A 16,189-nucleotide genomic window follows, 5' to 3' on the forward strand; every position below is an offset into this window, starting at 1 on the left:
GACACATGAGCTTGTATTGATTGGTGATTGAAGAATTTTTGAAAAACAAACAAAGTTAATTTATACAAAACCATTTGTGAACCGGACAATGGGGGTCCCAAATTGAGAAAATTACTCTGACCAGACCCCTGTTATTGACTTTATTAGCCAGTACAATTTTTGACCTTTTTAGTTATTTTAATTGACACAAGAGCAGGTTTTACTAGGGTTAAGCTAAAGCATTATTTTGCTCGAAGCAGATGTGAAACGTGACAATTTTTTGGTCTTCTATATCCCTCATGTGACAGCCTGCAGGAAGCTGTCAAAGTTGTTAATGGATAGTCAATATCAGAGGTATTGTTCAGGATAATTTGGCTTGCAAATTACCTTTGCTAGGCTACAATCAATGATGTCTCTACTCTGATTTTAGTGATGAAGCAGATAGCATTGACTTAAAATCGTCTCCATTATTTCTTTGTGATGTGGACATTATCATTTGCGATACATCGTATTGTTGTGGACTGTTCTGATTTTTAAATGATTAGGAATTGGTAAGTCAATGGCCCCCAAAAAATTGTTTTTGATTGTTTTTGTGTACTGTAAAGAGACAGAAAGAATCAATCTGCATCTGGTAAATTTGTTCATGTTTATCTCAGGCCACAGTACTCTGTGTAGCTGATACAGTGTCATTTAATTGAGCATGGACAAAGTACTTGACAAAGTACTGAAATGATAAAATGTGGAAATCATTCATACTTTCAAATACCTTTTTGTTTGGTGTTGAAAAAGAATCCTCAAAACTAACAGCTATTCCAAGGTTATTATATCTGAGGAATGTTTGACTTTTGAAATCATTTGTAGCATTTCCTCTGTCTCTTAACAAACTCTTGTTATCCTTGGTGTTTTGATCCTGTTTTATGAAATTCCTAGAAAAAAACTTCTAAACTTAATGGTAAATGTCCATGTACAGTACATATTTTGACTATTCAAGATTGCTTACGTGGACGTATACTTTGTAGATAATTATAAAAAGCACAGTAGAAAAAAGTTTTTGTATTGTTTCCCTTGCCTCAAGGAACTGTTAGCCACGTGCAGGATATTGTAACGTCAGATTGTATTGAAGTGAGTTATATTCCAAGATCGTGTGGCGTGATACAATTAACTCAGTGATTCATGAAATTGGTGTTGTGTCTAGTACATTTCGTGATGCGAGTCTTACAAAACGTACAATTATGGTAATCCTTGACATTCGATCATTTGTATTGTTGTACTATACAATCATGCCAGTGTAAAGTTTTATAAAATGTTCCCTGAAGATGTAATTTTATGTGAAATACCAGCTGTTCCTTTCATAAGCAAGAGATCTATGATTGTTACATGTACATTTCCTTGGTAACACATTGTAAACAATGTGGTCTGATTAGAACTTCTTTTGGAATCAGATGTGACTTAAAACACCTGAATGTCTTTCATGCAAATAACAATCATTCTCAGTACTGCCTTTATATTTTAAATGACAAGTTTTGCCTTTTTTTTTTTTTAATAGTTCCTTCATTATATGCAGTGTGCAGATAGCACAGCAGTAATTTATTTTGGCTATTAATTTTGTTCTTAAATTTTTTTAATTGTTCATTATGGCAAGCTTAGAATATTTGTGTGGTTTTATTTTGTAGAATGGATTTAACTCTAAACTGGATTTGTCAAGGAGAAAAGGTAGCCTGTTTTCTTGACCTAAAAAATAATGAAATAAGTATTCAATAATAATTATGTTTTTAGCATTTATAGTGGAAATTAAAAAAAAATGAGAACAGTTTTAATTAACTTTACTTACACCTGTAGAAGAAAATAAATGACTTTGAAACTGAATTGTTTGCAAAGATAATAATTATTATTAATAATAATGTTGGCTTTGTTACTATTCTTCTGTTTACAAAAGTACTGTGTATTACCATTTCTAGATTCACTCTGTAACAAAATATAAACTTCAACATTGTGTGCTATCTGTTTGGAAGTTAAAAATTTCAATTGGTCAGTTTTTTTATTTTATTTTAGATAATTATACTGTACAGAAGGAAATCAGAGTTTATGAAATTGTACACAACTTGCATGTAAGTGATTGCAACAAGAAAGGCTGAAAAAAAAACAGGCTTATATACAAACAGGATTCACAGTCATGACCTCTGCTATACAAGAGTAGTGCTCTACCAACTGAGTTATCAAACCAACAGTGAGCTGGTCTTTTCAGAGTTCATAATCAACCCAATACAATAGTAACTTGTATTAGGTTGAATAATATATACATACAATATAAATTTCCTTGCGCAGAACAATTTTTGAAGAGCGCGAGCAACTTAACAGGAGCAGTGAATGCAATCAGAAAAAAATAGTTCAGGCTTCAGAAGTGATTCACTGTTTTATTGCTACAGCTCTGTTTCGTATGATCAGGAGCTGACCACCCTCATTAAGCAACTTTAATAAATGTTGCCTGATGCGTGTGGTCAGCTCCTGACCGTATGAAACAGAGCTGTAGCAATGGCCTTTCCTATTTGGCCAGCAAAGGGTAAAATGTTTAAGGGATAAGCTTCTTCTGGACCTGTCTTAACTCGAACTTGAACTCAAACTAATATTGGGTTTTTGTGATACCAAGATAAAGAATCCAATACTTTTTTCCCATTTCTGTTCAGTTGATGATTGTCCACACGAAACGTGGCATCAAGGCTTAAAGTGGGACTTGCAAACAAGTGACGAGGTCTTGCCACACCAAGCTCCAAGCCTTGAGGGCTCTGAAGAGGAGTGGTCCGACTTCTCCTTCTATGATTTGCCAGATAGTTTGAAGGTCAGTGAACTATTAATTATTTTTTAGTCATCTACTGTAGCAAGTTAACTTATCGTAAGAGATGACTGTTAGTCTTTTGTGTGACACTTTTAATACCAAAATTACATTAATAATAATAAAATAATAATAATAATAATAATAATAATAATAATAATAATAATAAAGACAATAATAATAATCATAATAAAAACAATAATAATAATTATTATATAATAATAATACAGAAAAGAACCTACTTTTTTTAGGGAGTACTAATCACAGAGTGATTCAGACATGACATGATATTTAGTGGGCCTACTTCCAATGCTGTTTTCTCCCATTTTTCTCTCCACAATTTCATGTGTTCTCTCCCTGAACATTCTTCCCTTTCTCCTTATTTTGATCCCCAAAAAGATCCAGCTTCTGCTTTTGAATTCTCTTCTGGGCTTAATAAAAGCAGATTTCTGTTTTCCAGGAACCTTTTCCCAGACCAGCTCATCCTGCAGAATTCATCATACCATCGCACATGGTGTCTCGACCTCCTTATCATGCTACTGCAGAAGGTATGTTAAATGTACATTTCTATTGTACACCACTGGCGCTCGATATTGTCTTGTTTTTTAGGATTTGACCAATGAAAGTGCGGGAAGTACACTGTATGAAAAGTGAAGCTTCTGCCCTTGGCACATTCATATAAAGTTTTGATTTGATTGGCCACAGGAAAATAGACTTACCGGTAATTGCCATAACAACACTTTTAGAAGATGATTGCTAGAGAATATTATTATAAAAAACAAAAAAAACAAAAAAGAGCTTTTGACTCTTGTTTAACTTGGGCAATTCACTCAAAAGAAGAGTCAATGGTTGGCTCATTCCTGTTGTGCCTCTGTCCTCCAGTAGCTTGGTTTTTAGGGAAAATAGTAATAAGCTTGCATGTTTGTACTATTTGAATTCGAATTTTTAGGTCAAAAAATGAATATGGGATTATGTTTCTTGCTGGACTTTCAATTTGTAGGCCAAAATAGAAATTGTTTGGGCACACACCCTCTTATTCAATATGCCTTTCACCTGTTGTAAACATTAAGTGAAAATATCGACAAAATTCAATGTAGGTTGTTACTTAGTTCAAATAGAAGCCTACAGCTGTAGGATAATTTGCTTGTAAGTATAAATTCCAAAATTTTTGCATCAGTGACTCTTGTGAGGTGGGACTCTTGTCTCTCAAGATGAGAGTCATGTCTTACGAGCAACAAGATGCAAGTGGTAACTTAAAACAGCTGGTGATTGCACACTAATGAGACCACTACCTTTCACAATTTTTACAGCCCATCATGTTCACGCATTCCTGGATACTGAGGTGTCCAATCCATTCAGTTCTGTGATGGAAGACTCAACTAATCAACTACCAGCATGTTCATCAGCAAGCTCCACACAAGTTAACAGCAATCAGATATCTGAACGAAGTGGATTTCAACAAGTCAATGGTAGAACAGCGACTGAAAGACCCCAGGATAGGGTGAATGTTTCGTTTAGTAAGACGTTTGATGGAAGTTCATACTATAGACAGTCAAATGTGATGCTGAATAGCAAACAAAGAGGAAGGGATATTTTTGAGGAACCACAACAGAATGGATACCATCGTCCTGCCGCAAGCTTGTCTCAGGTTCAAATTAAAGTCCCGTCTGTAGATGTTTCATCTGAGCTTTCTGCGCACAAGTCTTCTGAAGCAGCAAGTCGTGTAAATGGTATTGCAGGGAGCAGTGAAAACACCAGCTATTTGGAAAGACTCAAGAGAAGTTTTCCATCCAGTAGAAGCCACATGAATTCCGATTCGCAGGAAACAGTTCATGATAAATTTTCACAAAGATCATTGGTATTTTCTCACAAGAAGGAAAAGCACAACGATAGTACAAAAAGCAAGAAAGAGCATTCACCTAAATCAGTGTCATTTGCAACGTCTGTGAAAGATGTTTGCAAATCAACCTCCCCTGGTGATGAAGACGACGGGGATGTGAATTGTGGTCCCACAAGAAACACTTCTGCCACACCCAGGGTACGCAAAGTGCAGAGTAATGTAACGACTGAAGGAATAGGGCAAAACCTGTTTGAGTCTGGTTCGCAAAACTGGGAGATGAGAAGAAGCTTTGATCAGAAACCACTACAACAAACGCCAGAAGAAAGTAAATATTCTGACACAGGAGAGACACCCCTTCCACCCTCCCCTCCCACAAGAGACACTAACAGACTGCCAAATCAACATGATTCACAGACAGGGTCTGTTCAGATTTTGTCTCTTTTCGATGAGAAGAGCTTGTTTGCATCAAATTTGTCAGGTTCATTTCCAAGGCAGTCTAATGTAAATTTAAAGGGCTTTGATGGAAGTGGAACATTGCGCTCCAGTGCAGCACCATCGTTTGGACCAACGAGGGATCCGTTTGTGCGTCAGTCAAACAGTAAAGTGAACTATACTCCTAGTAGAAGTTTGAGAGCTAGCAGAGATGCGAGTCTTACACTTGACGAGTTGCTGTCAAGTGGAAGTGTGAACTCCAGTCCAGATAATTCACCACCGACCAAGTTTGAGAGAATCAATGGCAGAAGGAAAAAGGAACACCCACTTGATGATTATGATGATCACAGCCAAGGCCTGCTGCAAGACCTAAGGTACAACCTGTACAAATTAAAAGTAATGTTATGTTTACACTAAATTTTGTCAATGGTAACCTTTAAAGAGCCCTGCCCAGAAATGACAAATGAATTGAGTTTAAACTGTTGCTCAGTGGTCAAGTTTAAAACTTTTGTGGATCTCACCGCCTTGTGTCCTCTCAAAGAGTCTGGTATCTGCTCACATTCAAGGTCTTACTCATGTTTGGCTTCTTTAAACTCTTGTGAACTTCAGAGTTAAGCTGACATTAACTCTAATTTGCCATCGTGAAGGATACATACAGCAGTACACAATCATACACGGTCAGTTAATGTATTTCTAAATAATTCATGTCAGTTTATAAAGAGTCTTGGAATATGAACTTCTTGGCATGTTATTTTTTGGGGGCAGGGGCATGCAAAAACAAATTTGATAGACACCTGTCCATCATGAACACCTTTCTATAATGTCCAGTATATTCTATTCTGATGATGGACATTGCGGAGCAGTTTGACTTTTAAAAACTCTTGTCTTGTCTTGTGTACATGTTTTAAATTATTTAAATCATTATTCTCTCTGTTCCATTTTAGCTTGACAAACTCATTTTCTGTGGACTCTTCACAAAGAATTTCCTCTGCACTTTGGGCCATGAAGTTCCTGGAAACCTCGCGTACATCCAGCCCAAATTCCTATCAGGACTTACTTATTAAGGTACGTTTACATGTAATTAATTAATTAATTAATTATAAACTGTAATCGCCAATAATCCATTGTTGAATATAATTATTATGAACCTTATACATGCAACACTGGCCAGCAACCAGTTATCTGAACTCTGTTAAGTTGACTTGACTTGTTCTATCCAGACGTCGATTCCTCTGTTTATTTGTTTAAGGGTCGACTCTTCCGTCGCTGGTACCAAAAAGCAAGGTTAAAGAGGCTGGTCAAACAGGAAGATGAAGTCAAGTTACAAAGGTATATTTATTTTACTGTATGTAGGAGGGATAGAGACACGTATAGGGCAAGGACAATAAGCTACCACTGTAATCTCTGTTTAAGGACAGTACCTACTAATAAGGAAGTATTTTTGTGTGGTTTATGACTATGTGGGGAAATCAGATCTAAGTAAGGGCTATTGAAAGAGAAAAAGAAAATTGGGGGTAACCACGCAGTTTTTAGAGATAATGAAGCAACAGTTATTCTAGAAAACAGTAAAATACAAAGCAATGTATGGCTTTTTTTTCCATATTGAAGCTTTATTATCTCTGAAAAATGCATGGTTACCCTAAATTTTCTTTTTGGATACCAAAAGCACTTGCTAATTTCTGCTTTCTCCGAATAGTTTTAAACCGTGCCAAAATATCCCTGCATTAGTAGGCACAACCCATAGGAAACCTGAGTATCTCGAGATGCGCAGAACGTATGCGCAGTAACAAAAGTAGGCACCGTCCTTAAATAAGGAAAGAATTTTACAAGTAGTTTCCTCACATGACAGAGTTGATGTCATGTGTGAGTTGAAGCTGTCGTTGGTTCTTGTCTGTTCTCTGAGGAGTTTTCTCCAGGCACTGTATTTCAGTTTTCTTCCCTCCTCAGTAACCAACATTTCTAAAATTCATTTCAAATTTGTCAGACTGTTGAGAGAGACCCTGGCTTGTTAAACAAATCTGATTTGTTAATACAGCACTATCCTCTGGACATCCATGAATCAAATCATTGAGTCTCTTTTAACAAATTATTACCATGATTCCACACTAGTAAGAAAGTAGCAAACAAAACTATTTTGTTTTTCTTTTCTTCTTTAAGTGCTGTGAGTTTCTGGCAAACTGAAATGCAGCAGAAGTGTTTTGCAGCTTGGCGAAATGCTAGGAGCGCCCAGCAAGAAAAGGCTGATCAACTGCAGAGAAAACAGATGCTACAGAAAGGGCTACAGGCGTTAAGATTTGCTGTCAATCAACAGAAGCAGTCTATTGCTGAGCTGCAAACCAGGGCTGGGGCAAGAGTCATGGCAAAGTATTGGCTTAAGGTATGGAAATTCATGCAAGTAACATACATATGTTTCATTTACAAGTATGTTTTCATGCCACTCAATAAAGAATACATGTACGTGTAGACGGACACACCTTTGGAAAGGTAATTGTGAACACTCATTTGGTTTCTTATTCAGTGGCAAAGATGTGTGCAGACGAAGGTGACAGGGAGGCTCAGAGAAGCATTTGACAAGTGGCACATGTTTAAAGTCGGCCAGGACAGGTAAACGCACAGCTTTATATTATTCGCCAAGGAAAACAACGGCCTTTATCAAAGGTTAACGCTCTGAGGGAGAAGGAGTGAGAACACGGAGCATAATTGCATCTCAAACTCGTGTTTAAGAATCCTGGAATCCCCCTCTTTATCCCTTTTGAGGTTGAAATTTGAAATTATGTTGAAGATATAAGAGAGATGTACATGTAGAATTACGTTTACGGCCAACGGCAAAAATGACCACGTGACAAAGTTTATCCTTCAATTGCCGCTCGCTGTTCTCGGTTTCTCAGTACAATTGAGAAGTTTTGCGTTAGCATCAAAGGTCAGAATTATTTTGCACTATTCTCATCTGTGTACTAATTTTTCAAGAAAACATAAACGCGAATCTCACGTTTGTCGTTTGCCGTAAACGCGATTCTAAATCTCTTGATTAAGTGCTACAGAAACGGCTGTTTCGTTGTAGGGATGCAATGATGGAAGACATGGCTGATAGACATGTTTTATCAAAGAACTACAAAAGATGGAAACTGAAGTACGAAACAGAACAGAAGAATGGGGTAGCATCACTGCATTTTAAGTATGTTATACGTCATACATTTAACAACATATTTATTGCACATGTACCCGACGACTTATTAACGATGAATTTTCAATGAGTTTTCATTTCCTTTGAGTGCTAGTATTTCTAAATCTGACGTAAAACCTGAATTTCCTCATGAAAAGTTCTTTTTTGCTTGTTTTCGCTTTCATTACAAAGCACACTTGCATTCTGCTTTTGTGCAATTCTACGTTATTTTCCAAGAGAAGAAAACAATTAGAAATAACTGTTTTTGTGAAGTTTAATTTGATGTTTATGGTTCAATAATATAATAGTGTAGGAATTTATAATAAAATAGCACAGAGTTGTTGAAAGCTCATATAGGAGTAAAGTACATGAACGATTATTCAACAGGTGTTTTCACAAAAATAAATCTGTTCTTCTTGAAAGGTTTGATAATCATCAGCACCTAACTAACAGTACTGATTTTCTTGAAACTTTTTATTTTTGATCATACGTAATTTGTAATTAAAAATCTCATTCGTTTTGATTCTTTGAATTCGAATCTTTGGTATTTGGACAGAGAACAAACATAAAAGCGAAAATAGCTAGGAAGTTTTGGGCGGAAAATGTTTCATTGCGGAATGGTTTTACAGAATGAAAGACTATTTCTTCTAATAGAGAGGACTTTAACTGAAGTATAAATGAAGTCTGAACTCAACCTGTTAGTCAAACTTTAGTATTAGAAACTTCTGAGAACATTATGGGCATCTTTGGAGAAGATTTATTTTCTTTGGAAGACTGGGACAGCCGCAGTTCAATGTCATCTTTCTCAGGGTCGCGCTCATGTCCATTTTCAAACGCCGGCTCTCACAGGTTCGATCACATCAAAGTTGATTTTCAAGGTTTATTTTTTCTTACCAGAATCGGACTGTTGACAAAGAGTTGGCACAGCTGGCGTCTGTATGCTACACAGAGGGTAGTGAAAACACGGCTCAAGGAAGTCGCCAGGTATGCGCTAACAATTTAAAGCTTTAGTACAAAGCTGCTATAAAATCATAGAATGCTTCTGAAATGGATATAAAGATTATATCAGTCCTTTGAAAGGCTGCAAGACATCTTTGCTTAATCGCCATGGCTCATTTCTGTTCAAAATGCCTGTAACAGGGCGATAAAACTATTCACAAGCATACAGGAAAGAAAAAGGAGTTGATTGCAATGTGAGAACGAACAGAATTCGCGGTTACCGTGACTTTAAAGTTGAAAATTGTTTCAGAAGATACGGCATTTAGAAGAAATGTGAATTTTCATAAGAGATCTGCTGCTGTTAAGTTGAAAAACGGATTCATAGAATTTCTGGGAATTTGTTTTAGTGGAAACTGCCCTAAGAATATTTCTTTTTGACAGGGTTCATTATGAAGAGCACCTACAAGCCAGGTTGTTTGCAGTGTGGAAAGAAAACACCCAGAGAGCTGTTGCGGCGCACAGTTTAACCTCGTAAGTACAGAATTACTGCGGACATCCTTTTGTATGACCACCAAGCAACTCGCCGCAAAACGTTGGCTTTAATAACACAACATGGTCTGATGGAGTGAGTTTTCAGATGAGGAAATGTCTGACAGAACATTCATTCTGGCCAAGAAAGAAGGGCTAACCCTCGAAACATCAGCACTGGAATCTCTTTACGGCGGCCAATTTACCTTTAGTTATCAACTCTGTTGATAAAACCAAACATTTGCTTCTACTCCCCACCGACGCAGCACCGCAGTTATTTTTTTTATAGAAAGTAACGCCCTTATCCATGGTAGTGAAGTGGTTTGACAGGCTGTCCGTCCGTAAAGTGGTTTTTGCGCAGTTTTTTTGAAGGCTTCATATTTAGGAACATTTTGATAATAGCCACTGTTTTTACGTTACAAGAAATCTTTTTGAAGCCTGGAGAGTCATTTACGCATTCTTATTTTTGCCTTTCCAGAAAACGCATTGTTGTAAAAGCTTTCTATTGCTGGAAGAACTGGACACAATATGCAAAGTAAGTCGTTAGTATACTGTAGTTGCTACTGGCTACTAATTACGGCTCTGAAGTCGTGATACATGGCAAGCTTCTGAAGTCAGTAGACATCGTACAGTGTACATGTATATTATTTCTTTCTCCAAAAAAAGTTTCAGTATATTAATCAGCAAATGGCGCGCGGTTCGTCATGTCCTGAACGTTGAATGGAGCAAACCACCTTGTTTAGCAGAATAGAAACCTGGCCTTATTCAGCGTGCATTAAACGTTTGATGTTATAATGTTTTGTTTCTTGAAAGCGCGCTAAGAAATCAATAAAATGTTCCCAAGACTTTTGAGATACAAAGACACCTGATAGTGTGCTCTCAAATGCGGTGGCGTTATTGATCACTGGAGAAGAGTTGTAGACAACTGGCTTGAATGGAGAACACTCGTGCACAGCACATGTGAACGTTTTAATGAAAAGCGTATTGAAGAATATAGCAGAAGAAGAGAACGAAGAAGGGAGAGAAGAAGCAGAAAATAGTTTTTTTTTTCGAAATATGCTGTTTTAATGGACTTTGTTTCGCCCGTTTCGGGACTAGGCGTTTATTTATGTCGAGTACTGGTCGTTGCTGTGGCGAAATTCATGGAAACGTTATCGTTAGATTGAAAACAAATTGATATAGATAGGTCCACATGCTAAAACGGAATTTTTTTTACAAAATTTCCGCGTTTTTGTCCAAAGTTATCCTCTGCGCGCTTTTTCCACCAACACCTTCGAATGTAATGACTCAAATTTAACTATGTACTAACCGTCCTTATTTGACAGGATTATTCGGCTGCGGTTCCAGAGCATGTGTAAAGAATATCACCGTCACAAACTGGTTAAACAAGCTTTTCATCACTGGCAAGTCCGGCTGATGACCCGAAGGGCCGACAAGAGTTACAATGGTGGATTGCAAAGGTGAGCTGTTCTGTCAGGCAGCCGATCAGTGTGCAAGTTTGCTATGTCAGTGCTTTTGAATTTTGTCCTCATAAACGTAATGAGTGTTGCCAATCGTTTTAAATAGTTTTGAATGTTGCTTCAAATAAAAGCCCTTTGAAACGCTCTTATGAGAATCCTCTTTTGTCTTGGAGTATACCAAATCGCAACCTGCGTTCATGCGCCTTCTTATTTCAGTAAAGCAAGGTACCCTGTGCCGGCACAGCTACACGCTTGGGCGGCTGTGCACATGCTAACCAAGGCTCGGCCGAATTTCAGTGGAAGAAAGAGCTTGACAATGTTTCACATATGTTACTGTTGAGATAACTTCTGAGTGTTCTTACTGTGACTCATTGGACTTTTGTGGGAAAAACATCATAAAGTTTTGGTTACAAGTCTGTTTGAAATTTTTCATACCACCTCTTGAAACAAACCCTTTAACCGCTATACACATTCTGCTAGCTCAAATGTTTGTCTTTCGCTGTTATACAGGAAGATTTTCAAATTGTGGTTCTTACGATACAAGAGAAAGGTCATTCATCGTCACCTCTGCAAGGCTTTGGCCAAAAAGGTAGGTGGCTATCATTTGCTCACTTCTTGAATTTGACGATAACAAAAGCGCATTAAAGTCGGGACTGTATTGTGCTACCGTCGATACTTTTCCGTTTTCGGTTGAAAACGCTAAAGTTTCCGTTTTAAAAAGTTTCCCTGTCCACGCGTACACTGTAACGTTGTTAATCGTATTTACCCGTCCACACGTATCCGCTTTCGTTTGAAAACGCAAAAGATTTTTTTCCGTTTTAAAAAGTTTCTCTGTCTACATGTAACGCTTGTTAACGTATTTTCATGTCCACGAGTATCAGTTTCCGTTTGAAAACGCAAAGGTTTTTTTTTCAACTTTAAAAGAAATTTCCCTGTTCACACGTATCCGTTTTCAAACGCTTAAGTTTTCTTCCTTTTTGCCTGCCGTCCACACGTATCCGATGAAAACGGCCGCCGAAATGTAAAACCATATCTATCTTGTTTGACTTTTAATTTTCAATCTTATTTCAGGGAAAGAAGCGTCGTTTCTTTAACAGATGGTCCAATTATACAAAACAGCAGACGGAAAGAAGGAAAATGTTTGTAGGAACATTGGAAAGCATGCTCACAAGCATCATGTTTAATAACTGGAGACAACATGTGAGAATAAAGCAATCACTCAGGTTAGTTTTACCAATGGTTGGTGAAGTCTTAAGAATTTATGAGGTAATGAGGTCGGGTGGATACTGTGCATGGCTAATTCCGTATTGAGTCCCACAGCGGTCGATTGAGGAGTTTTCCACCCCTCTTCGGCACACAAACAGAAGTTGAAACCACCCCCCCCCCCCACCCCCAGGAAATATATAAGCATTCTAATGTTTTGTTTTATTACACGTTGTGATGTTAACTTAAGAGGTTGTTATACCTTTCCAAATTCCTGCGGTTAATAATATTTGCTTTTCTTATGTCAAGAATTTTTGAGGTGCTGACAAGTTTTATTTATTTATTTATTTATTTATTTATTTATTTATTTATTTATTTATTTATTTATTTATTTATATTACGCTACGTATAGTAAGAACGCACTCCTAATACAGATTGGAGTCGAGATTGCATGGGACAACGTTGCCGGATTCAGTGAATGAATGAATCTTGTGACGCGTATCTGGCATCCCCCGCAGATTTTGCAGGGGCGGATGACATCACAAACGAGAGAGCCTGGGATCGACATCATCGAACGCACTCCCTAATGTTTGATTGTTACTAGTTTATTTGTTTGTTCTCAGGACCAAGGAGCTCCAACTGACTCAAAAGAAAAATCACCTTGCGTCAAGAAAGATGATGGATCGATGGTTGTTTGCAATGAAGGTTGTCAATTTCAGAAAGAAAGCGAGATCTAACTGGTCCCGGCGCTGTACAAGGTGAGAGCTAAAATATAAATACCGCAAAATCTCAGTGACTCCCATAAACACAAACGTACGCAATTTAAAAAGGCAAAAAATGTTCTTTGTTTACCCTTGGTCGCTGGTGATACAGCACAAGATGCTTGTGAAGCCGATAATTCCACATTAAAAACAAATGCTTCAAGCAAAGCTTAAAACTTTCAAGTAGCTGGAGGCAGGGGGCGACCTGCGCCGATTGCAACATCTTACATGGTTGGTCGAGAGGACAGAAGAACGAACAACAGAACAATGCTCCCAGCGCTAAAAAGCAATGCGGCTGCAGGTTATCAGGATCCAGTGAAAACAGAGCTTTTAAAGGTGCAAGTCTACTGGGAGGCAGACCATCTTGCTGTATTATAAAAGTGGCCGAGGAGATGAACCCGGGAGAACCGCGAAACAACTTCAGCTAACGGTCAGCCGGGACGTGAACCCGCCGGGATTTCCCGCTATCCAGTCTTGTACCCGGGCCAATTGAACCAACCCGATGGCGGAAGCCTGGGGTTCGTTTGAGCATCACGGTCATATTTTAAGTGTTGCTTTTTTAAAATTAATTATTTTTTTTATCAACAGGAAAGCCTGCGAAGCGTGGAAGATTCTGCTAAAGAGAAAATACTTGGAGCAAAGATTGATTGACAATCGCAGCATTTGGGAACAGTTGATGATGAAGAGTATGTTGTAATGTTTAAAGATCGAGTAATGCGGGTGACTTTTTTTGTAACTTGTCGTAAGGCAAATGTGGCGTTACAAGCTGTGAATTTTTTGTTGCGCGTATTACGACCTTCGCGCGAAAAAAATTATCACTTTACAAAAAAGACGTTTCTCCTTTTTGCAACATGAAAATTTGGTGCGTACGGAGGCGTAATAGTCAATACGTGTAACAGATGATCGCCACTTTGTGAATTCTGGAAGAGATTCCGTACTGAAATAAAGGTATATTTCTATCTTGTATTAGTACAACTCTACCAGTGTTCTATCACGAATGCCGTTCTCTGATTGGCTACGCTACTCTCTATCTATTCTGCGATAGAAAGTGAGTAGCGGTTTTCAACAAAATGGCGGCCGCTTCCTCGCGTTTTCGAAGTGTCTGCGACGAGGAAATAGATAATTTACTTGTTTAATTTTGAACGACTAATAGATTTATACTAAAACAATTAGATTATTCGCTCTCGATTTCTATGCATGATAGCTGATTCGGGCTGAGCCCTCATCAGCTATCACGCGATAGAAATCTCGAGCTCATAATCTAATTGTTAAATACAAAATTAGTTACGCGACAAGTTGCACGAGAATGTGGCTCGAATTTCTTATCCTAAAGGTCTTCTTTTCCTATTGCGCAAGAGATAAGATCTGATTTTTTTTCAGACACTGCTATTACTCCGTAAGAAGGTTTTGTACTGGCTTAAAAAACGCTAAAAGTAAACGTTTTTTAAAAACACTTAAAGAGGTTTCGACCTAAGAGCCTAGGTCACAATTAATTTTAAAAGTCCAAAATTATGCAAATGTACTACGCGTGCGGGAAAACTGCAAATTAACAAAGGGAAGCGTGAATGTTACGAATGGCTACGTGGTCATTCCCTGAGTTGGGATCTCTGTTAGATACTTAGAAGCGTTTTTCTTTAGAGTGGTTTCCAATTGAGTGTCGTAAAACCAAAACCAAAGTAATTACGCTGGCCAATCGCAACAGATGTAAACAACACAACGAGCCAATCAGCATTCGAAGCAAATACATGTAACTGGCGCCAAGCGCGGGAAAACGCTTGCGGCCAAAACACGATTGGTTTTGGTTTAGATTCTCATTGGTTGAGAAAGTGGCGCGAGTTTTGTTAACCAATCACAGAGCGTAGCAATGCAAAATTAAAGCAAGCGCGAAATTACTTTCGACACTCAATTGAAAACCGCTCTATTTTCTATTACACATGCGTTTATTTTGCGATCACAGGAATGTTCAAGAAATGGAGACAACAGAAACGAAAGATAGACGCTGAAAACGAGAAGGTGTTGAGAGCACGAGCCATTTTGAAGCGTAACTACAAAGCACGAGTTCTTCAAGCTTGGAGAGTTGTGAACCAAGAACAACAGATCATCTCACCGATGGTGGCCAGGAGAGAAAGAAAAGAAATGGCCAGGTATGCTTTTGGTGTTTTTACATCTAGATGTTTACCCCTGGTGAGAGAAGGTCAAAGGGATGCTTCAGGAAAGAACTATTGTGAACAGACAAATAAAATACGGGCAACATCTTACAGTGTGCGCTTGACGTATTTTCGTTTTTCTTTTCTTTCGTTGCTTGTCTTTCTTTCGCTGCCCGAGTAATCTTTGCACATGAGCGTTTAGAATGGTCAAGCATGTTTAAGGCCTAAACAGCGTGAAGTCTCAAGGGACTTGTTTATGTCCTCAACAGAGCTTCGTTTCTCTGTATAAATGAGTACTCGAAAAATTGTTAGGAAAAATTAGTAAATTGCCGGGGAGGGGGGGGGGGAGGGGGGTGAGGGTGTAATCCAGCAGCGAATAGTCTAGCCACCCATACAGGGAGTGGGGGAGGCACCCCAATCGCCTCTTGATGTAGAAGCCAGTAATGGGCCAGTAGGCTGAAAGAGAGATCTTGAGGCTCACTTTTATAATGTCGTAGGACGAGGCGGATATAACACTGAATCATACAATATGTCGTTCATTCCAGGGTGTTTGATGCATGGAGACTACACGTGCATCGACAGAAGCACATTGTTGACCAGAAGACAAGAACAACTGAGAAAATACTGGACAAATACTTTCTGTTTTGGAGGTAAGGATATAGGATGTTCTGGTCATCTAGTTTTTTATTAATGGTGTGAGGTTTATTCATTCAGTCATTTATTTGTTATGCTTTTCGTTTCACCGCAGAGATCGAGCCTACCTGTGCGTAAAAGAAAGAGAAGCTAAAGAGACATTGCTGGAGAGCAAATTATCGAGGGCTTTTACAGCTTGGAGAAGTAAGAGTACAGCATTCTTGTAATCCTTTTCAGATTTGTCATAAATTGCTTTACACTAGCTGGGGAGGGG

General features: G+C 38.2%; 1 protein-coding gene across 4 annotated transcripts in view; it reads left to right on the forward strand.

The window, feature by feature from the left end:
* LOC146488949 (uncharacterized) overlaps positions 1 to 16,189 on the forward strand; it is a 37,969-nt gene that overhangs the window by 2,838 nt on the left and 18,942 nt on the right. For 2 of the 4 annotated variants that reach the window (XR_014865702.1, XM_085114940.1), the window contains exons 2-21: positions 1,653 to 1,692; positions 2,664 to 2,815; positions 3,270 to 3,357; positions 4,120 to 5,455; positions 6,026 to 6,146; positions 6,331 to 6,410; positions 7,239 to 7,458; positions 7,600 to 7,685; positions 8,143 to 8,256; positions 9,142 to 9,228; positions 9,625 to 9,714; positions 10,190 to 10,246; positions 11,037 to 11,171; positions 11,682 to 11,760; positions 12,243 to 12,394; positions 12,998 to 13,132; positions 13,724 to 13,821; positions 15,093 to 15,279; positions 15,828 to 15,932; positions 16,031 to 16,119. Coding sequence is in view for 3 of the 4 variants with exons in the window: in XM_085114940.1 (XP_084971066.1) it covers positions 1,653 to 1,692; positions 2,664 to 2,815; positions 3,270 to 3,357; positions 4,120 to 5,455; positions 6,026 to 6,146; positions 6,331 to 6,410; positions 7,239 to 7,458; positions 7,600 to 7,685; positions 8,143 to 8,256; positions 9,142 to 9,228; positions 9,625 to 9,714; positions 10,190 to 10,246; positions 11,037 to 11,171; positions 11,682 to 11,760; positions 12,243 to 12,394; positions 12,998 to 13,132; positions 13,724 to 13,821; positions 15,093 to 15,279; positions 15,828 to 15,932; positions 16,031 to 16,119 (3,451 nt within the window). In the remaining variant the exon portion in view is untranslated. Of the gene's footprint in view, positions 1 to 176; positions 531 to 1,652; positions 1,693 to 2,663; positions 2,816 to 3,269; positions 3,358 to 4,119; positions 5,456 to 6,025; positions 6,147 to 6,330; positions 6,411 to 7,238; positions 7,459 to 7,599; positions 7,686 to 8,142; positions 8,257 to 9,141; positions 9,229 to 9,624; positions 9,715 to 10,189; positions 10,247 to 11,036; positions 11,172 to 11,681; positions 11,761 to 12,242; positions 12,395 to 12,997; positions 13,133 to 13,723; positions 13,822 to 15,092; positions 15,280 to 15,827; positions 15,933 to 16,030; positions 16,120 to 16,189 lie in introns of those variants that run through there. The other 2 variants (XM_085114950.1, XM_085114958.1) reach the window with 2 other exon arrangements.

Source organism: Pavona decussata, unplaced genomic scaffold, assembly GCF_977016875.1.
Source record: "Pavona decussata unplaced genomic scaffold, jaPavDecu1.1 SCAFFOLD_8, whole genome shotgun sequence".
NCBI classification, from domain to species: Eukaryota; Metazoa; Cnidaria; class Anthozoa; order Scleractinia; family Agariciidae; genus Pavona; species Pavona decussata.